Here is a 22,639-nt window from a genome sequence, read left to right as displayed (position 1 = left end):
TAGCACCTGTGCTAGCCATCTTAGACACATGCATGCAGGGCCCAAAGACTGACACTCAGGTAATCTCATACAGTGGCCTGGAGATGGGGGAAGCAGGGACCCAAAGCAACTTGGGGAGAAGCAGAAAGACAATGGCTGACAGAGGCAGCGGTAGATATGGGGAGACAAGGCATGGGGAAATATGGACACTGGCAGGCGCAGATCAGGGGAGCGACTAAAGATATATAGAGTGACACTGTGGATTGTAAATACTGGAAAACCTGGCCAGATACAAACAAAGGAATACACCCAACAAGGGAGGCCCAGGAAAACTGAGCTATGGGGAAACTTTAAGGTGACATCACATGGATGCAGACAAAGAACATTCGGAAGACATGGAAAAACGGTGAGTGACACAAACATAGCGAAATGTGTGAATTGGTGATAATATTTTGAGATGGAGATTAGAGAGTCACAGATACATTTACAGGGAAAAAGGGATACTTATACTGGAAGATAATGGAAAGACACAATCATAAAGTGAACAGCAAGACCACAGACGTTCCACCCTCCCAAGACCTCTGCAATAAACTGGGCACCGTCTTCCACCTCAGGATCAGACAGATTTACGGCAGTTTAGAGACCCAAGTCCCTAATCACTACGGCCGCCACCACGGCATGCAACCACACTGCACCCCAGCAGATCGTGCTCACCACAGACACACTCAAGACCATGAAGAGCACCCACTCAGGAGCACTATCAGATCCTTGCCCATACCAGATTTCCACAGAGCAGCCACTTCCATCGCTCCGGAGCTTCGCCACACCATCAACTGCCCCATCGAAACCGCCACCTTCCCCAATGACTGGAAACATGCCAAGATCAACCCCCTGCTGAAGAAGCCGTCCACCGACCCGACAGACCTGAAGAACTTCAGACCCAACTCCCTCCTCCTCTTCCCAGCCAAGGTCATCAAGAAGGCCATCAATGCCCAACTCTGAGTTCATCGAGGAGAACCATGTCCTGGACACCTCGCAGTCAGGCTTCTGAAGCAACCACAGTAACGAGACTGCCCTCCTTGCCGCCACAGACGACATTCACTCCCTCCTTGGCCGGGGCAAAACCACAGCCCTCATCCTACTGGACCTCTAGGCCGTTTTCAACACAGTCTCCCACTGCACCCATATCACTCGACTCCACGACGCTAGCATCCTCGACAAGGCACTGGACTGGCTCCACTCCTTCCTTACGGGCTGAACACAGCGAGTCACACTACCCCAGTTCCTCTCAGAACCTACAGAGATCAGCTGCGGAGTGCCCCCTGGGCTCTTCCCTGAGCCTCCCACCCCTACAGACCACGCATGCAACCTCAGCATCATACTGGACTCCTTGCTCACAATGAATCACCATATCAACATAGTATCCTCATCCTGATTTCACACACTCCGCCTGCTTCGAAAGATATTCAGATGGATCCCCACAGAATCCATAAAGATGGTCACCCATGCACTCATAATCAATAGACTTGACTACTGCAATGCACTCTACGCCGGTTGTCATCCAGAAACCGCTCCGCAAAATACAGAATGTCCAAAACGCCGCAGCCAGACTGGTCTGCGACATCCCTGCTGCAGACACCTAACACAACACATCCAACGACTCCACTGGCTCCCAATCAACAAGAAAATCACCTTAAAGCTCCTCACACATGCCTACAAAGCTCTCCACTATCCAGGACCAGAATATCTGAATCACCGCCTCACATTTCACATACCCTCCAGACAGCTCTGCTCTGCCCAACTCACCCTGGCCTCCGTCCCATGGATCCAGAAGTTCAGAACCGTAGGAAGATCCGTCTCCTACCTTGCTGCCAAGACCTGGAACACCCTTCCCCTCCACCTGAGGTAATACGCATAGTTGACCCAATTCAGAAAGGACCTCTATACCTGGCTCTTCGACTGAACCTCCACACCCAGACAGATCAGCAGCCCCCTCCCCCTCCTTCCGCACCTTGAGACCCTCATGGGTGAGTAGCAGCGCTATACAAACCCTTGATTGATTGATTGATTGATGAAAGACATTGAAGAGACATAGGATGCCGAAGAAGCACTAGAAGAACTTAGTAACAGTCTAGGAAGCATGATAATACATGGACCTAGGAGGTCTTGGGAAATAATGTATGACAAAAACACTGGTAAACTAGGTATATGGGGATACACAAGGGCAAGGAAGATGATGCAGACAAGGGCATGCAGAATTTGGAGAGACATGGAAAATGGGGCACAGTACAGTTAAACGGGAACTATGAAACATATGAGCACATGAGGAGAAGTAGACTTAGGACAATTTTGAGAAGGCATAGATTAGGGGAGGAACCGACTTGGGAGATGCGGAAGACAGTGAGTGATACCCACTGTTAAACGTGGTAATGCATGGGCATGTAGAAAACTGGGCAGATGACGAGACACTGAAGAGACAGAGCTATGAGATGTATACATGGAAAGACACTAAGGAGGCATGGGAGGACAGAGATACGTTAAAACATAGGGATTCATGGACATAAAAAGAAAATGAGGAGACTATTTCAAGCATTATAACCATACATCCTCACTGACTCACCTTCTGCTAATGACTTGCAACACAAATGCAAACCCGAAGGTGTTAAACATATAGCCAGGCCTTTAGCTGACCAGAGATGACCAGCGCAGAGTGTGGTCCAAAGATATCCTGCTGCATCCATGTAAGGACCAGCTGACAATGATAAAACACGTATTGGCAAACCAAACACATACATCATAATCCCTGTGCATGCACGCTCTCACTCTCTCACTCTATCTCTGCCTCCATCTATCCCTCGCACTGAATGCATTGGTGAAATTCACCAAGCCCAACTCCACCTATGCAGGCTGCTGTAGAGAGAACCTGCAATTTGAAAAACAAGAGGCACTGAGCAGAGAAATCAGAAAACAAAGACCGCAAGAATCCTCTTCCCTATGTAAAACTGGGTGAATTGTATGAACATACCCAATCGAAGATAGAGCAAGCAATGGAAGTGACTTAAAACTGTTAGTGTGGTTGACAGTTGAAAAACACAGCACCCCTTTCCAAACCATGGGGCCACCCTTGTGGGATAAAGGCCAGAACAGAGTCTTAGTTAGTGATGCTGCTAATGCATCTTGTATTATGCACATGTTGTTGTATCTACAACAGTTATAAAAACAAACTGAAGCAGTATTTTGTTAATTTCTAAATTTATATAGAGCTTCTGTACAAAATTGCAATCTTAACACAACCCTTTATATAGGTGGAATATATTCTTTCTTTAATGATTACTTGTCTTTGCTAGTTTTCATTAATATGCTGCTTAATTCACAGTGAATTAATCTTATTTTAATGTTCCAAACCTATTGCGCCCTTCAGAGAACTTCTTGCTCTATAATGGCCATGTGTGTTGCCTGCCTTACATAGTTCATTGTTCACTCTCACCTACCTGAATTCATTCTCAAAACCCTAATTTGGTTTTTCTACTTGCACTACCAAAAAGATAATTCTATATATTCATAGTACACATTAGTATGAAGTACTTAATTTGCAATAGAAGTACTAACTTTAATGTAACTACTTGTATTGTACAGGCTAATGTGTCCAGTTCTTTCTTAAAGGTACGTACTTGCCAGTCCGACAATGGTCCTCTTAGTTACAAATGCCAAGCTGAATTTCATGCTTTTTATAACATGCTTAGAAATGCTAGGAATATTATTTCCGCAGATGCTCATGATAAACCTCCAAGTGGCGTTGCAGTACTCGTTAAAAAAAGTTGTAAACCATCTTTAGACTTTACTAATCTGGGAATACTGCCAAATATTTAGGAAACTGAAATAAAGGTGTATTTAACACAGATGATAGGTTCAAGCATTACATACAGGATACTGTACCTAACCTGAACATTATTAGGATATCGCAATTCCCAGAGGATTTCCATGAACATATAGAGGCACAAGGTCAAAGACCAAAGGCTACGGCACATGGCTGTCCTAACAGGTGCAGACTGTCATGTTTGATAGATAATGGCCGGCTGGCCTGGCAACCACTGGCCTCCACTGGCTCAAAGTCTGCAGCAGGCAGCATGCTGGTTCTTGTAAGATGTTATAAGCTACAGTGTGTTCTGTCGGGTGTCGTGATATTTGTGTGAAAAAATAGGTGTTGGAATGTTGCACCTATATAACACTGGGGAAGCGTAGGCCTATGCTACTCATTGTTTTACGCCCCCAAAGCACCCTTAACCATGTGCCAAAATCCAATGGGATGCCTCCAATGGGGGTCACTTCCAAAATCTTAACACAAAGTCTGTAATCAATACAGCAACAATTTTAAGTACTTTTCTTGCTGGTCCCTAAGTGTTTTAATGACAGCTTTTTATGACGAACATAGTCTTCCTGCCGTGCTTGCATGTCAAACAAGAGGAAAAAATAAATTTGGGATTTTGGACACCTGGTTAAGGATACTTGTGGATCCATGTTCTGCACTCCATCCAGGTTCAGAGGAGTTCTTTCTTCCCTTAAATCGTACAGCATTTAGGCTGTCCATCTCTAGTCCTGAGGAAGACCCACCGTGATGTCTTTCTGCTAACACATAGACATTGGGTCGAAACGTCAACGGAAATCCTATTGCTTCATGTTCTCTGTCATCCATCCTATAGAAGTGCCAATAATGATTAGGGTGTTTGTTGAACTTTACATATGCGCGAGAACAGGCATTTTTTTAATTATTTCTTTATATAGATCATGTTAAGACCAGTCTGTACAAAAGCAAAAAATGGGGATCAAGGCTAAGATGCCTGCACCGGTACTAAAGTCCCAAAAGTAATGTATAATGCAGTGAAGGTGCAAGTGGCCTGGAACACAATCCCCTATGTCCCATAAGTGAGAAAAAGGAGACAAGTCCCCTACTTCCTCAATAATTACATACACAGAATAGCCCTGCACCCTTCAAGTATTCATTACAATATTAAATGAAGTTCTTAGCAATATTCATATCATAGTGAATTCATAGATGATCAGTTGTTTTCCCAAGAGAAGTCAAATGAAGGCTCTTCAGGTTTAAGATAAGTTCTTTATTCAAATTCTTTTATAAAAATGAATAGCCAACGTGTTTCGTCCATTACCGGACTTCTTCAGGGCTATAAGAATACAATAAAACACAAAAGTGCTATTTACAATGGTGCAGACACACATTTAAAAACATGTTACAAAAACCATTTTTTGTATGTAACAATGTCTGTCCACAATCCCCTTTATACAGTAAATTCTTTTCTTGGAAAACATTCTTGAAAACAGTCTTATAAAGACACAGTGGTCAAGAACAAACACTATACCATAAGTGTTTCTTGTTAAAGTAATAAGCAGTCATTTACAAGTACATACACATCAAGAAATAATACTTATCTACTTAGTAACTTTGGAGACAAGTGTACCATTTGTACATTAACAAAACTATTATTTTTCAAATGTGATTAACTCTCTGTATAAAAAAGGTACCTTTGATTTCTTTATGGTAGTCGTAATTCAAAATCTTTACATACTGAAAAAAGCCAGTCAATCTGTAAATAGAATGATGCCCATAGTTACACACCGATGAGAGCTGTTACTCACAGAGAGTTTGCAAAAACCATGTGGCATACTTCATACATCCTATATTTATGAGTCCCCGTATGGCACTATTGTCAACAACATAGCAGCCTATCCATGATATTGGACCATCTCAAAGTATTAATACAGTGTGCTACAGCTCATCTTAATGTTTACATTCGGTCATATTTTTGTTTAAACAACAATCTTAAATTTACGGCATCAACACTTACTTCAAAAAAAGTGGTCTATATGCTTCAGCACGGATCTAGGTTCAAGAGTAATTTCACAAAAGAAGTGTAAATCCTGAATAAGATAAGTTAACACATATCAGCATTTAAGACATCTTTGCGACACACTAATGTCTATGTCAGTGTACCTAGTGCCGAAAGGTACGTAGCCAGAGTAGCAACTGACATCTTAAATATAATTTGCTATTATTTAATTGTATTGACAAGAACAAACAATCTTGCGATACACCGATATCTATATAGGTGTGCCCAAAGCCGTAAAGTATAAACACAAGGTTACAGCTGACATCATATATTTATGTGGTTTTATTTTATTGCACTGGAGTCTTTTTAATTTCCCTAAGTGTCATTAAATAAAAATATAAACGGACTCCCTTCATCGTACCCCTCTGATACAATATGCAGCTGTTTTACAAACCGAAGCTTAATACCGTACAGTAGCCGAGAGTGCGGCAGCCATCTTTTGATAGTCGTAAAATATAAACACAGAGTTGCAGCTGACATCATATATTTGTGTGCTATTTTTTTATTGCACTGGAGTCTTTTTAATTTCCCTAAGTGTCATTAAATAAGAATATGAACAGACTCCCTACATCGTACCCCTCTGATACAGCACGCATCGGTTTTACAAACTGAAGCTTAATACCGTATAATAGCAGAGAGTGCGGCAGCCATCTTTTAATAGGTCGAGTCTCCCATAGTGAACAGAGTTCTAATGACACTCACATTTAAATTGAACTTCGTTAGTTAATCCAAACGGTCCCCAACTAAATTCTCTAATACTATACGGGAAAATCACAATGTCAGAAAAATTGCCGACCAAGACGCCTTATCCTACCCACATCGTAACTCTTACTCACCGCAAGTGTATGCAATCTGTCCTATATGTGGTCATCTGGTTTCGATGGCTCAACGAAAACGCTCGTTTTTATAGGATCCATTAAGTAATTAATCAATCAATTAATTCAGATTAATTCCTCATTGGTCTTCACACGTCGCCTTCCCAGTGACGCAACAGCGAAACCATAACGGGCGCCATCTTTGAATGATTAAATTCAACACAGCAATTGATACGTAGTGGGCGCCATCTTTAAAAGATTAAGTTCACCTATCTTTCTGTCATGTTCGTTGGCGTATCATAAACGCCATAATGAAATGGGTAAATTCCATTTACTTTCTCCAACTTTTGAAGACTTATCCGGATATATAGATCTTGTTAAGACCAGTCTGTGTCTGTATCGTTTAATGTTAAACTTATTTTCTTAACTATGTGTCACTTTATCACCAAGTCATGTCATTTGATATATTTTTTTGTATTTCTTTTGTGAATGAGCGGCAACAGTGAATTAGTTCAAATAAAAACTGTACAATCAAATTGCGCGCGCCGGATTGTCGGGAGGTAGGATCACGACCGGACACGGCACATTTTTCCAGACATTACAATGACCAACAGGTCTCTTCGTTCAAAGTATTTTACTCTCTAACGCAGGAGTATGCGCAAGCTTACTAAGACTCTTTATTTGTTATGACTTCAATGTCCAACCCGTGACGATTCACGTGTATTCAAATACCTGTGCCCTGAAGAAGCCCATCCTTTGGGCGAAACACGTTGGCTGGTTTAACTCTGTGCATACCAAATAAAACAATTGAAAATAAAAGAAGAATATCTACAAAAGACTTTACTCGTCAATTTGATTGTACAGTTTTTATTTGAACTAAATCACTGTTTTAGTTCAATTGCCATGTTTTCTATGATCTATTAGCAGCAGGTCATTTGAGGTGGGCAACAGACGTCATTTATTATTTTTGTGGTTAGTATAGGTGGTGCTGTCCGCTAGAACCCAGCTGCTTGCATCTCACATAAAACATATTTTTTGGTATACTTAACTTTGTATCACTTTATCACCAAGGCATGTCATTTGATATATTTTTGGTGTACTTAAAAGCCTTGTATGAAAAAAGAGAAAATTGTGCCTATTTAGAAATGTCTTTGAATATTCAAAATAAGTATAATTGTAGTTGTTTGTTGTGTATTTTACTGATTTGCTCTGGGGGGTGTACAACAATGGTCCGCATAGGCCCACACTTACTGTGTTTTGAAGAACATGCATTGATTTTATTATATAGGTGTGACATTGAAACATCTATTTTTTCACACAAAGAAATTGCGACACCCGACAGAACACATAGTACCTTATAACATTGTTTACCCAGGTTCTGAGGGACATAGAGAAACCCCATTGATTTTGATGGTTCTTGTAAGATATCAGAATTTACATGTAATCAGAAACTACTGCTAATAGTCACCTGTAACTAATTTACTGCAGGTGTTTTCTGATGTCAGATTAGCCCCCCTTCCAATGTACACTAAGTTTACAATAATTTGACATAAGTGTTCTTGCATGATTATAAAATATAAAGTATTTTTACTGACTTAAATATAGGCCTTGTGACAGTACCACCCTTGAGCCATGGCCTGTCCCTGAGTGACTGATAACAAAAATAGTAATTGTAAATATCTGCCATCTATCACACAGAGGATTAGTAATATGTTCTTTCTGTGTCTGATATTTAGTTCAGGTCCTCTGTCCATAACTTGGTCCATCTTTAGTCATCTCCTTGCCCTACGCAAGGGGCAATAGGTGGTATTGTCAGAGACATCCTGTACTTGTGTCCACATATTGCAGACTGTATTTTAAGTGTATTTCTATTTTCCTCATCACAGGCCAAGCTGAGATCGAGAAGGCAAGCAATCTGCTTTTCAAAAAGGCAGAGTGTATTGATTACCAATACGATCTCCGAGATCAGTCAGTGGAAGGTTTTCTGATATTGCCTTTGTATGGCTCCATGGCATCAGGTAAGACTACTGTAACTCCAAAGATTAATATCATTTTTCATACTGGTGACCTTTGCAATAACATCTTGCTTGGGTTGCCGGTTTTAATTTATTTACTATTTCATTGGGCTGGGCACAGAGAGGCTCATTTCAGACATCAGAGTAACTTACATAAAGGTTGAAGCTGCTCACTTTTTTGTGTCTGCTCCTGCTCACCTCGTACCAGGATGCATTCTCTTTAAAAAAATAAAATCCTAGACTGGTATTTGGAAAGCTCGAAAATCTAAAACATGTGTGATCAAACGGACACAGGATGACATAGAGGAAGGGAACTAGGTTTTCAAAGGTTTTGCAGAGATGCTGCTTTATTGTTGTGAGAAACATATATATGGGTTTCTTTTCAAAGTGTATTTATTGATTTTAAAAAGCACATAGCCATTCATTCAACGTACAAATGTAGTTAAGATACGCTCAACCATGCCCCCTTGGCGCTAGCATTAGTCCAAGCCACAGTTCAGCCGTTCCTTCAGTTTCCTACCCCAGGCATTGCAGTGTCATTCGACCATTGGGTGAAGAGAACTGGTTGTACATACCTTATGTGCTTACAAGGCTTTACAGGAAGCAAAATGCATGCAAACCTATGATAAAAGATATTAACTGTTGCCTGGCCCATCTTGCTTGGCAAAACTTACATTCACATGTGTTGTAGTGTGTCTGTTTCAGTCCCCCCACAATTCAGCTGGTGTTCATGTCGCCCGTGCTCCTAGGAAATGGTGATATCAGCAGTCGCCTGCCCGCCAGCGTAGAGTGTAGCTGGCCCTCACAATAGTCTTGTTTAGTCTGGTGTTTTGATAAACGGGGTGACAAGGTCATCCCATAAGTCCGTGATTGGGTATTTGCACTTCTTCATTTCTTCCTTCCATCTGCACCGAGGCGGACCCTCTGGAGATCAACAGTCCATTGCTTTAGCTTGCTCAGTGAGCACTAAGGCTACAGTAAAACGTTTGACGCCCACTCTCCCATGTTTTGGTCTTGCATACAGACCCAAGAGGAATATCTCAAGTGTGTGGCGGTGCGCCCCCCCACCACTTTTTCGAATCTGGAGGTGACCTCCTGCCAGAAGGTCTTAATCACCACGCATGTCCACATCATGTGGATAAAATACGCATCCCTCAGAGTACACTGGTCAGCTTTTGTCTGCAGAGCCAGCGATGACATTTAATCTATAGCAGGTAAGGTACGTGGTGTGTAGATAATTGAATTGTGTGTATTTAAATCTGGTGTTTCTAGACACCTGGCAGGGGTGCCTTAGTTCAGCGGCTCATTCATTATCCCTTAGTTTTCTGCCCACCACGTCCTCTCAGTAGGTTCTCCTCTTAATCAGGGCTTCAGAGCCATAGATAACAAGGCAAATAAAGCCAGGACATGCGTCTGTGGCTTCCTTCAGATGTCAGTCTTATTTGCAGTTTCATATTGTGGTGGGTCGGTGTGGTATTCTTCCCATACAGATCGCAGGGAGCGTCTCAAGGCACTATATACCACAAGTTGTGAGTCTGGTAGACCGTCCTCACTGGCCGTGTTCTCCAACTTCCCATCTTGCTAAGATTTGCTCATCCTCTGGAGCCTGCCTCTGTCCACGCCTTTAGTCTCCCAGCTATAACATGCTCCCCTGTGTTGTGGGGATCCTAGCAATGGGAGTGCCGGCGTGTATAGTTAGCAGTGGGTAGTTTTGAGAAGAACTCTCCTCAAGCAGTGCAGGGTAATTTTGAGCAATCTTGGGTGCTCATCATTGCGATGTTTGGTGCCCAATTGCAGTGCCACTAAGATTCCCTGCTGATCCCTCTCACCCATGTTACCCATTCCTCAGCCATCCAACCATGTGGCTACCCAGTGAAGCTGTGCCGCCAGGTGATCCGTTTCATATTCGGGGGGCACCAAGGGCACCCTCTGGAGGAGGGCTCCTCAGTAAACCTAGAGATATCCTATGCAGCCCACCATTCCATATCATCTTCCTCAGTAGTATGTCCAGTGACTTAAACCAGAGTTGAGAGATCCAAACAGGGAGGTTTGCAAAGTAGTATTGTTTTTGTGAGAGTATTACAATTTTAGACAACGTTATTTGCACCATTATGGGCAACTTGAGGGAATGCCATAATTCCATTTTACCCGTTGGGGCTCGTAGGGTTCCCCCCACTAAGATCATTGATGTTATGGTAAATGTTCATCCCAAGGTATCACTAAGTTTGAGATTCCTATTTGATGCCCAGCTGTGCCACCGCAGCTGGAGCTGGCTTCCAGGGAGAAGGAGAAGGCACAAGTTTTAGACCAGTTGGTGCGTAGCCGGTAGAATCTACCTAGATCACTATGACGCTTACCACTCTTCGTTGCAAAATTGGTAGCGGAGTCCGAAAGACAGGACCAGCCCCTGAATGGGGTGCTTGAGATGCAGCAAGAAACAGTATGATACTGCATTGCTATAGTCAATAACTAAATAACCTCTAAAAATATAGTTCATGGGGAGGAGCCACGCTAGCAAACAAGATGGCTGCTTAGGATCCCGGCTCCGCCGACCTCCGTCTCCTGCCAGATGATCCTGTCGTCCATCCTGTTTTTACGCCCGACCTCCGTGTGGATGAACCGGTGTACATTCCGATGGTGAAACCCCGAGAATTTTACCGGCTTGGTTGACGGAGCTACGTCGAGTTAAAGTTTGCGGCCTAGCCCAGCTGGAGAGCCGGGGCCTCGAGTACTGGCCCAGCCGGGTTGCAGCTGAACAACATCGGCCGTGGGAATCAGGCAGGGTCCGGTCTATCGCAGTGGAGGTCGTTTATGCCCGATTTTGACGGCGGTCATTTTGATTGACTAACATTGAGGGAGAGGAGACGTTGCACGACTGCGGCTGTGGGCGGAGGTCCCTGTCCTGTGGACCCGGTTTGCCCCCCGCCGGTGTTCGGTGGGCCGGGGTCTTCGCTCGCGGTAGCGGAGCACAGATCGCTACCGCGGAGACCGATCAGTCGCCCTCCGATGCCTTCCGTTCTGCTTTTGTCAGTTCCCCCGGAGAGACCGGGCTCTCTGGGAGAAGTGAATATGGTCGGTACCGAGCGAGGAGTGATGGACCGGATGGAGTGTGAGCCGTCGCTGAAGAAAGTACTGGCAGCCATTGGGGCACTTCATTCACATGTGGATGCCCTGGTTCACAAAATGATTGCGGGCCTACTTGAGACGGGGTGTGTGAGACCGGACTCTGCTCCACTGCAAGAACTACAACTAGCTAAGATTCCCACGATGACCATCTTGACTCCGAACGAGGACCCCGTGTGACAAGAGGTGTCGAAGCCTTTGGTCAGTGCATTGGAGGATTGCGAGCCTGGCGCTTCGAACGGATTGTTAAGCCTACCATCGCTGCTGACTGTGGGAGAACTAAGACTGTGGGAGAACTAATCGGTGTTCCCTTCCCGGAGACAACTGTTTTTGGACTGCAACAACGTCTTTTCCCTCTCTGGTAGTTACAGTACGGTTGTGGAGGAAACAGCACTGGGACTTTCCGTTAATGAGGGAGCTTTTCTGTGCGGATGGGGTTCTTAAAGACTTTTTTTTTGTAAATATATTATTGCAGAATCAGGAAGAAACATAACCAACAAACCAACCCATACACCAGCGGGTCCCATCATACAGCACTATAGCAATGCAATACACAGCCGATTAGCCCACATCCCGGAGGCTGGGCGGCGCGTCAATGAAGCAGTTCGCTGGAGGTACCTCGGTGCATGCCCTATGCGGGACACAGGTCAAGTGTGGTACTTCGTTTCTGCTTTTATCCCAAAACAACCAACCACCTCCTCCCCACCCACTCCCAGGTCACTTCAATGACATATCACAAAATCAACACGACTACGTTCCTGGGCCATCCGGTTCCGGGAAGTCGCCGGCAACCCACCCCCTCCCACAACTCCTACTCTAAACCCCCCCTCCAACTGCTGCTAACGCGGGTATCTCTAATCCCCTCCTGCTCTAGGTTGACAACTATCAGGAAGTTGTAACAAACAAGCGGTCACACGGAATCCCTGTTCATAACTGATCAGTTTCGTCGCCTTCAGTGAAGTGGTCCCTCAATGCCTGCACCACCATCTCCCAAGACCGTGCCAGATCCAAGCTCTTTTCATTACCCGTTCTAGTCGCCTGGCGCATTCGTAACATACTCTCACAGCCCGACCACTTCACCAATTCGTTCCTCCACCTCCGTGCAGACGGCCCCTCTTTAGACCTCCAATGCCAAGTGAGTTCTCGCTGCGCCAGTATCAGACCCAACCCAATGAATTTACTCGTTACCTTGGTCTTTTTGGTATGCGGGAACCAAAGAAGCAGGCACGCGGCCATGTCAAAGTCCACCTCCCGATCTGTGACAGCATTCAAGAGGTCTCCCACCTCGGCCCAGTAGTCCCCTAACCTCGGGCAACCCCACAGCATGTGGTCAAGATCTGCCTCAGGCTCCAAACATCTCGGGCACATGGCGTCAAGCACTTGGAAGTGTCGACGTAACCTCTCCGGGGTCAAATATGCCCTATGGAGCACAAAATAATGCACCTGTTGGAATCTCGCATTCCTTGTCTCTTTCCAGGCCCTGTGTAGTACCTGACCCCAAACAGTGTCCGGAATTGGCCTACCGATGCTGGCCTCCCAACGCGACTTCAACTCGACCAACGGAGCCAGACCCTCGTTCAGCATCCTATTGTGGAGGCAGGTCACCGCCTTGACGGTGCCCGCAGCCATCACCACATATTGGCACACCGCCGACACCTCCGGTTCAGCCAATCCGCCCCCCCAGTGCTTCTGCAGAGCCGCGACCACCGCCGCATGCAGCAAGAAGGAACCATTCGGCAGGCCGAACTGCTCCTGCAAGGTCTGGAACGGGGCCAGCGTCCCATCCACATACAGGTCACCTACCATCTGCAAGCCCAGGTCCTCCCACTCCAACAATTGGGACCAATCACCCCCGTGCGGTAAGGCAGTGAGCATTCCCAACGGAATCTCCGGGGCGTACGGCCGGCGCTTCCCAGCCCTTTTCATATATCTGTTCCAACACAATCTGAGTGTCCACTCCTCCATCGTGACTTCCCTACTGGCCAGTCTCTGTTGCATCACGATAGACGACAAGACGTGCCTCCGAACGCCGACCCCCCGGCCAACCTCGGGCCCCCTGAATTCTCTGGCCACGTTCTGCGTCAGGACCTGGAGCTGCGCTGCCAAATAGTATAACTCGTAGTCGGGGACGGCCATCCCTCCCTCACTCTTGGGTCTCAGCAGGGTGGTCAATGCCACCCGTCTGCGACCATGGCCCCAGAGAAAACCAGTCACCATCGTCCTCAGCTCCCGAAAGATGCCCTGCGGGATCCACACCGGCAACGTTCTAAAATAATAGAGAAGTCTCGGGAGTGCTACCATTTTCAACAGCGCCACTCGGCCCAGTACAGACAGCGGGAGGGAGGCCCAGAAGTCCATACTGCCTCTCAACGCCCTAATGCAGCGCCCCACATTCCCCTCAAGGAGGTCCGCCGTGGCATGGTAGATGCGCACCCCTAAGTACAGAAAACAGGATGGTTCCCACACCACCGGCCTCGTGAGCTGTGGGCAGAGCGTGGCCTTCCGCAGCGGAAACACACAAGTCTTAGTCCAGTTCACCCTGAGGCCTGAAAGCCTCCCAAACCTGCCCAGCATATCCACCGCGCCTTCCAGAGCCCTTCCAGCGTCCGCTAGGTACAGTAACAAGTCGTCAGCGTACAACGATATATAATGCGAGTCAAGTCCCTGCGCAATCCCGTCGTAAACAACTCCCAGCCTTGCCTGTGCCGCTAAAGGTTCCATCGCCAGAGCAAAGAGCAGAGGGGATAGCGAGCAGCCCTGCCTCGTGCCCCTACATACCGGATAAACCGAGGAGACCAGTGTCCCTAGCCGCACCCGTGCCTTAGCCGATGAATAGAGCACTCTTGTCCAGCCTCGGAACCCCTCCCCAATCCCGAACTTCAACAGCACACCATCTAAAAAATCCCATTCCAAACTATCAAACGCCTTTTCAATATCAACCGCCAGCACCACCGGGCCCGGATCCGACAAGGCAGCACTATCAATGACCCCAATCAGCCGACGGATATTCATCGAGGTACTCCTGGAGGGGATGAATCCCGCCTGATCTCTATGTACCAAAGAAGTCATCAGTGGCAGGAGCCGGGTGGCCAGGATGCGGCTCAAAATCTTATAATCCACAGTCAACATAGACAACGGACGAAAGGAAGCGACATCTAAAGCATCCCTGCCCGGTTTCAGCAGGGGCACAACCAGCGCCTCCGTCATAGAATCAGGCAGTCGCCCCAGTTCTTTCGCCTCCGCATATACAGCCTGCAGTCTGGGTGCCAGCACTTCGATAAATTTGGCGTAGAACTCGATCGGCAGCCCATCCACCCCAGGGGTCTTATTCCGCGCCATATGGCTAACCGCCCCTCTAATTTCGGCCAGGGTGACAGGGCCCCCCATATCCCGGGCCTCCTCCTCATCCAATACCGGCAAAGGAATCTGATCTAAATAATCGCTAATGTCCGTGGCTTCCACTTCGAGGTGGCTGGTATATAGGCCCGTGTAGTAGGATTGAAAGCGCTCCAGGACCGCGGACTGCGAACAAACCACCACCCCATCCCCCTTTCGTATACTCAGCACCGGACAACCCCTAGGGTTCGGATCAGCCAGCTTCGCAAGGAGCGTGCCCACTTTATCACGTTCCTCATGCACTTTCACCGCATACAACTTATAGTCATAGCACCGCAGTCTCTCTGTCTCAGTCGCCACCGCTTCCTTAGCACGCAACAGGCTGTCCTGCAGCTCCGGCTTCTCTGGACGCTGCTGTTCCACCCCTCTCAGCACCGTCTCTGCTTTCGCGAGGTCAGACAGCACGGTTCCCCTCACAGTCAGAAACCGGCCCATGCATATCCCCCTCACCACCACTTTCATCGCATCCCATTCATTCGCTCTGGTCGCCGTCGACCCAGCATTGAGCGCGAAATAGTCGTCAACGCTTTGACGGACCGTATCGCAGAACGCTGGGTCTTCCAACGTCTCCGGGCGGAGTCGCCATGTGGGGACCGCCGATCTCGCCAATTGCCATTGCACCGAAATCAGCAGCGGGTTATGGTCCGAGATGGTTCTAGACAAGTACTCAGTGTGCCGTACCACCTTCGCCAGAGACTCACAACACAGCACCGAATCCAAACGAACATGCAGATCATGCAGCGCCGAGAAATAGGAGTAATCCCGAGTGTCGGGGTGCTGCGCCCTCCATACATCCACCAAGCCCCATCTCTCCTGCCAGTCCCGCCTATGGGTCGCAAGTCTGCGCACTGGGGAGTCCACCAAAGGCGGGTGTGACCTGTCCAACTGCACATCCGTAATGGAGTTAAAATCCCCTGCCAGGAGGATAGGACCTGCCAAGTAGCACGCCAGTGAGCGCGACAAGCTCTCAAAGAAGTGGGCCTGCTCAGCGTTGGGGGCATAGATGTTACACAGCACTACTTCCCTTCCATACAGCCGTCCCTCCACCACTACATAACGACCCTCCGGATCTATTTTCTGACTCATGACCTGGAATGGCGTGCCTGCTCTGACCCATATCAACACTCCCCTGGCAAATGCCGAGTAAGTCGTGCCAAACACCTGACCCCGCCACCTCCTCTGCAATGCCCCGCATTCCTGCTGTGTCAAGTGAGTCTCCTGAAGCATTGCTATCTGAACGCCCCGCCTCACCAAGTAGGCATGCACCTTGTGGCGCTTGACCATAGTACGAAGACCCCGGACATTCCATGTGACACATTTCAAATTAGGTAACGTCCCCATAGAGCATCAAACCCAACAGTGGCGCTCGCCAATAAATGTGACCCGCATCGCAGCAATCGTACAACCCCCTCAAAACATCCCCTGCAACTCCCACCCTCCCCCTCCCCAGGACAGGGCCTAGTAACCCAGCTTCAGCCCCGTTCCAAACCTCAAACACCCCACACATCACACTAATCTGTGGTCGACACCACAGAAGACCTTAAGGGTCTGATGGGGACTATGGAGCCCCGAACCAGGACGACAGAGCAACCACCCCGCGCCCATAGCCCCGTGCTGCCAATGCAGCCCCATACCTGGCGGTCCAATAGAAGTCAGGAGCGTCCAGGCCATACCAAAGTCCAGCTGCCACAAGCCTCATCCATTAAAGATACCATCGGATGTCTGTGGAGTAACCTCCGGCCCCTGCGCTCCCCCCACCTCTGAGTCCTCATCACCAGTCTTCAAACCTTCACTCTCCGAAGCCGAACCCCTGGAGGCGTCCTCTTGCTGCGATCCCGTTATGCTCGCCGTTGCCTCCAACGCACTCCGTCTATCGGCCAGCATTTGCGCCTCTCGCTCGGCCCGTTGACGTCGATTCCGGGAGCGGATGCGCTGCGACTTCCTGACCCTGACCGGTTGTTCCCGATCTCTGGCTGGCCCGTGCGCCCGATCCGTCCCCGCTCGATACAGTTCCAGCCAGGACCAAGCTGCATCGGGTGTTTGGAAAAATTGAGTCTTGCCGTCGACGATGATCCGCAGCTTGGCTGGAAAAAGCAAGGAGTATTGGATCCCCTCCTCTCTCAGCTCCTTTTTCACCGACAGGAAAGAAGCCCTGTTCCGCTGCACTTCCTGCGTATAGTCCGGAAATATTGTCACCTTGCTGTTGTCCACTTGGAAGGGCCCACGATCTCTCGCCTTTTGGATCAGCAGATCCCGATCCTTATAGTGCAGCAGTCTGGCCACCACCGGCCGGGGCGGTCGGCCCTCCAGGGGAGGCTTCGCGGGCACCCTATGCGCTCGTTCCAGGGAGAAGAAGGGGGACAGGCCCTCAGGCGCCACCACAGTGCGGAACCAGTCCTCCAAATAGGCCACTGCATCATCCTTCTCAATTTTCTCTGGAAGCCCCACCACCCTCACGTTGTTCCGGCGGTTGCGACCTTCCGCGTCCTCCACCCTACGCTCCAAAGTCGCCAGTCGATGGACAACGTCATCAAGTTTATGCTCCGCCGTGACCACCGCTGGTTTCAGCTCCTGGAGCAGTTGTTCATTGGACTTCACCCGGTCCGAGAGCTTGGCGTGGTCCGCCCTCAGCAGGCCGAGCCCGGACGCCACCTGCGCAATATCCTGGTGCAGCTCCTCCTTCGTAGCGGTTATCGCGGCCAAGATTGCGTCAAGGCGGAGGTTGAGCCTCTGTTCTTGTGGCGAGGACTCCGTCGGGATGCCGCCAGCCACGTCCTCCGGCCTCCGGCTCCCTTGTCCAGATGGCACGGCGTCGCCATTTCCCTGCGCGGCCATCTTGGATGCAGATATTCGGCCACTTGAGCAGCCCCTCCGGACAAAGGCGAGGCCCACCAGAAACGCCCAGCGGAGCACCCCAACGAGCGCTGCTCACCAATCCTCAGGACAAGCGGGAGCTCGCGGCGCCAACTGCACCCCACGCACAATCCTCCGACCAGATCCAGTCCAGAAGTGCGCTCCACGGCGTCCCACAGTTACTCAGGAAACACCCGCAAGGCCCACCAGGGCTAGGGGGGACAGAGTCCATGAAAGGGGCGGCCAGTGAGTCAGGCGAGGCCCCGGGCAACACCAGCCCCCGCGAGACACCATGCGCCGTGGGGCTCAGCACCATGCCACCAGCCCGGCGCGTCCTCGCCGTCCAGCGGGCGGGACCCCTGCCTCCGATCGGGCCGACAGCCACCTCCTATTCTGCCGGGCCCCTGGATGTCAAGGCTCCGTGGGCGGCCGCCCCCCCCAGCACCCCCCCAGCTCACTGTCCACTCCTGCTTCCCGTTGGCCTTTATAACGGGTCAGCTAGTGGGTGGGCGGCCTCCCAGGCCAGCAGTGCCTCTGCCGGCACAGCGCAAGTGCAGGCTCCGCTCCTCTGCCGTCCCAGGAGCAGGTGGGGGAGGGGCGCCACACACGCCGCACACGCCGGTGATTCTCCGCCGGTCTCCTCCGCGGCGCGGGGTCCGCTCCGATGGGCCCCCGCTCCGCTCACAGCTGCACAAGTGCTCCGCAGGAGCCTACAACCACATCGGTGCCCCACACCGCTCCGCTCCCGGAGCCCTCAGGAGGTCGGCGCCGCCATCTTGGCTCTGTCCGCTCGCCAGGCGAGCCGAGCACCAGGTCCGCCCGCGGCCGCCGGCCAGGGTCCCGACGGAGTCAAACGCTCCGCAACAGGTCACCAGCCCCCCGGACCACGATTCCAGCCGCCAGGCAGCTCAGGGCGACGGTCAGCAGGATAAAAGACGGGGCAAGGCGCGGAGCAACTCGCTCACGCAGCCATCCCGGTCGGCGCTGTAGCCACGCCCCCATGGGGTTCTTAAAGACTTAACGTTTTTGATTAGTTTCGGACTGAATTTTTCTGAACTCTTTTCGCACTTCGATTCTCCGGTGGTCCTGCCGGGAGGGGTTCGCATGATAGATTGGAAGGGCCAAGGCTGCGATCGATTGACTGGGTTTGATATTGTGGCCTCAATGGATGTGGGATTTGTTACTGTTGGACTCACGGGAGGTTGGGCGGTGTTTTACAGCTCCCCCTGATTTGCTTTTTCTGTGTTTTCGGATAGAATCTTGTTTTCATCGCAGGGGTTGCTTGTTTCTGGCAGGGGGCAGGGGGGACCGGGAGCCCATACGGAAATGCCCTCCCCCATTTTCTACTTTTAGAATTTAGTTAGTTGGGGCGACAGGCACACTGCTAGTTGGGGTTAGGCGAAAGCTATATGCAGGGGTGCAGGGTGAGGGGAGGGGTTTATTGTATTGTCTATGTTTTCGTTTTTATGTTTAAAATCCTATTCATATCCTGATATTGGGTGCCTTCCTGATGGGTTATCCTGCTTGGTGGGTGGACGGGCCCTGGGGGTGGTTGTGTTTACAAGACTTTCTACAATGTGTTGCCTTTAATTGCTGCAAGCTGGTAGCGGTAGTTGTTTTGTCCACTGTTCTATCGTGTTACGCTCTCCTGCCACTCGAACTTGCCATACTTTTGATAATCCTGTTTCTATGGGTGGTGGACTTGTGAACAATGTTGATTAGATTGGACTGATACCTATTGTATTTTATACGGCCGCACGCCACTTCCATCTCAAGATTCAGCTTCTACCTATGGGGTTATCCGTCTATTACTCGCCCTATGTTTGTATAACTGTTGCTCATTCCATGATGTAAGGCATCTGTCGTTGGTTTTTCTTGTTTTTTCAATTAATAAAAAGATTTATAGAAAAAAAATATATATAGTTCATGAAACGAAATGCCTCTAATTACTTAACATGTGAGGCAATTGTATACATTTATCCAGGGAAGGGTGGCGTTTACAAGAGTGCTGTTAATAGCTATGGTACAGCTGATGTGCACAGCATTATAATTACTGCTTAAGTTGCCTTTTTTAGTGAATGTGGTATGCACCTTTGCCAAGCCATCCTGTACTGTTCTGATGTTTGGTAGGAATGAAGTGTACTAGGGACTGGACCTGCCCTGTAAGGGGAGTACCTGTGAGCAGCCTTCATATGACTCCCTGATCCTCTTAAATTCTACAGGGTGAAATACTTTGAGTGGGTTAAATTTCTAGTTTACGACACTCGCATGAAGCGAAGGAAACTGGTGAAACGTTTTTGGAGCTAACTAGTGTGGCTGTGTGAATGATAAGACGATTTGCATTGCCCATTGAATAATTATTTTACCTGCACCTGGATTAGCGCGCACTAAACGAATTTGGTTTAGGAAGCGTGACACATTTTTTACTTAACACTGCACCGATTGATTTTAAAATTTGCACTGTGTACGATGTAAAATGTAATTTGAAATACTGCTTCACTCACCCCCACATCACTCCTGCAGCCCCGTTCCACCGCAAGCGCTAGGCTTGTTTGAGTGGAGGGCGCAGGGAGGCTCCTTCTTCCGGCTCCCAGGCCGAGGAGGACACCGATTGGCTGAGTGGATAGTGGCGGAGCTCACGAGCCCGTCCTCTACAAAAGCCTGACGCTCTCTATGACGCGCAGCGAATACGCGCTGCGACCGCGCCAAAGACAAGCCTAAGACCAGCCCGTCTAGGCCCGTCCGGGACAGTACGGGGCATGGGGCACGGAATAATACTCTATTGGTGCGGCAATCTGCAGGTATGAGCTCTGCATATCTCAAAAGCCTGCGCCCAATAAAACACAATGACTGTAGTGTACTATTGCCCACACTCACTAGTAGTACCGCTTGCCGTAATTGCAACTTGACCTTGACCAATTTTCAGCCCCATCCTGACCCCAAACCTGGTAAGCCAACACCTATACTGCGAGCAAAACCTAAGACCCGCGACTTCTCCTTCTATAGCGTAAACTGCAGGTCCCTACCGCAGCACAAACTAGATATTTTTAATCTTTTACTCGATAACAAACCCAGCGCCCTCTTTCTCACAGAAACATGGCTGCATGAGAGCGCAGGTCCTGACATAGCAACCGCCCTCCCCCCTGACTACGCTATAGTCAGGAGAGACAGAGAAGGTCATATTGGAGGAGGAATTGCTATCATATTCAATCGAGAAATTACTTGCACACTAGAACCCGTCCATATCCCTGACTGTGAAGCAGCCTCTTTTAAAATCACCCTAAACCCTAATTTTACGGCCTCTGGCATCCTAATATACAGGCCCCCTGGGTATGCCAACTCCTGGGTTGCTAATCTGGCGAACTACATTACTCCCTTCCACCTCGCCTCAAAAAACTTCTCTCTTCTGGGAGACCTTAATCTGCACTTTGACGACCCCTCAAATGCGGCTTGCACCAATTTACTCGACGATCTAGCAGCTCTGAATTTAACACTACTTAACTCTGGACCAACTCACAAGGCGGGGCATCTGCTAGATCCCATCTTCACAAATATTCCTGAACTCAGCTGGCTCGATACTATCCCAATTTGTTGGTCAGACCACCATCTTGTCCACTTCTGTCTGAAATTACCAACACCTCCTAAAACAAACGCCGCCTGGCCTATATCCGCGATAAGGAATTGGAAACTCCTTGACATTGGGAAACTTAACGACACTCTAGCAAGGCATTCGCCAGGCACAGGCACTGACATAGAAAGTATTGCTCTGGCCACACACTCCTGGCTAGAAAATGCCGTCGAAAAATGCCTTCCCCTTTCCCGAGTAAAAAGTAATACTCACCGCCCCCCAGCTCCTTGGTTTAATGAGTCTCTGAAAACCATTAAATCCAAATGCAAAACCCTCGAAAGAAAATGGCGGAAAGACTACGCTCACGACAAAAAAAACATATACCACAAAGCTAGAAACGAATATCATTCAGCCTGTATCAAAGCCCAAGCCCTTTTTGTAGCAATACCATCAATACTGCGCCCAATAAAGCAAAAATGTTATTTAACACTGTAAAGGACCTTGCTGGGGAGAAAACGGCTGCATCGGCTTGCCCATTAAATAAAAAACAATGCCAAGATCTCGCTTCCTTTTTTAATGAGAACATTGAAAACATCATCTCAGGCATCAGGAGCAATCTCCCTACCCCGGACCCCACAGACGCAGTCCCCTCCTGGTCGAATTACATCAGCATCATTGAGTCTTGGCCTTCCTTTACCTTGGAATCACTCATTTCCACCCTCAAAACAGTTAAATCAGGCTCCCCACGGGATCCAGCACCGGTTTCTGTTCTTAAAAAACTGGATGTTCCTTCCCTGACCATTATTGCAGAAACTATAAATTCTTCCCTCCAGCTCTCCACAGTGCCTGCAATGTGGAAACACGCTATGGTCAGTCCACTCCTAAAAAAAACCCAATGCCAACCCGGAACTCCTTGCAAATTATCGGCCCATCTCACTTCTCCCCATATTTTCTAAACTACTGGAAAGGCACATTCATTCTGCCCTC

General features: G+C 48.6%; 1 protein-coding gene across 3 annotated transcripts in view; it reads left to right on the top strand.

Annotated features, from left to right (window-relative positions):
- Positions 1–22,639, top strand: part of DHX40 (DEAH-box helicase 40) — a 418,899-nt gene that overhangs the window by 104,906 nt on the left and 291,354 nt on the right. For all 3 annotated transcript variants that reach the window (XM_078679838.1, XM_078679839.1, XM_078679840.1), the window contains exon 7: positions 8,584–8,715. In XM_078679838.1, coding sequence (XP_078535964.1) covers positions 8,584–8,715 — 132 coding nt within the window. The remainder of the gene's footprint in view (positions 1–8,583; positions 8,716–22,639) is intronic.

Source organism: Lissotriton helveticus, chromosome 3_1 (genome assembly GCF_964261635.1).
Source record: "Lissotriton helveticus chromosome 3_1, aLisHel1.1, whole genome shotgun sequence".
Lineage (NCBI taxonomy): Eukaryota > Metazoa > Chordata > Amphibia > Caudata > Salamandridae > Lissotriton > Lissotriton helveticus.
The sequence above is the reverse complement of the archived record's forward strand: the minus strand, read 5'-3'. Positions and strand labels throughout refer to the sequence as shown.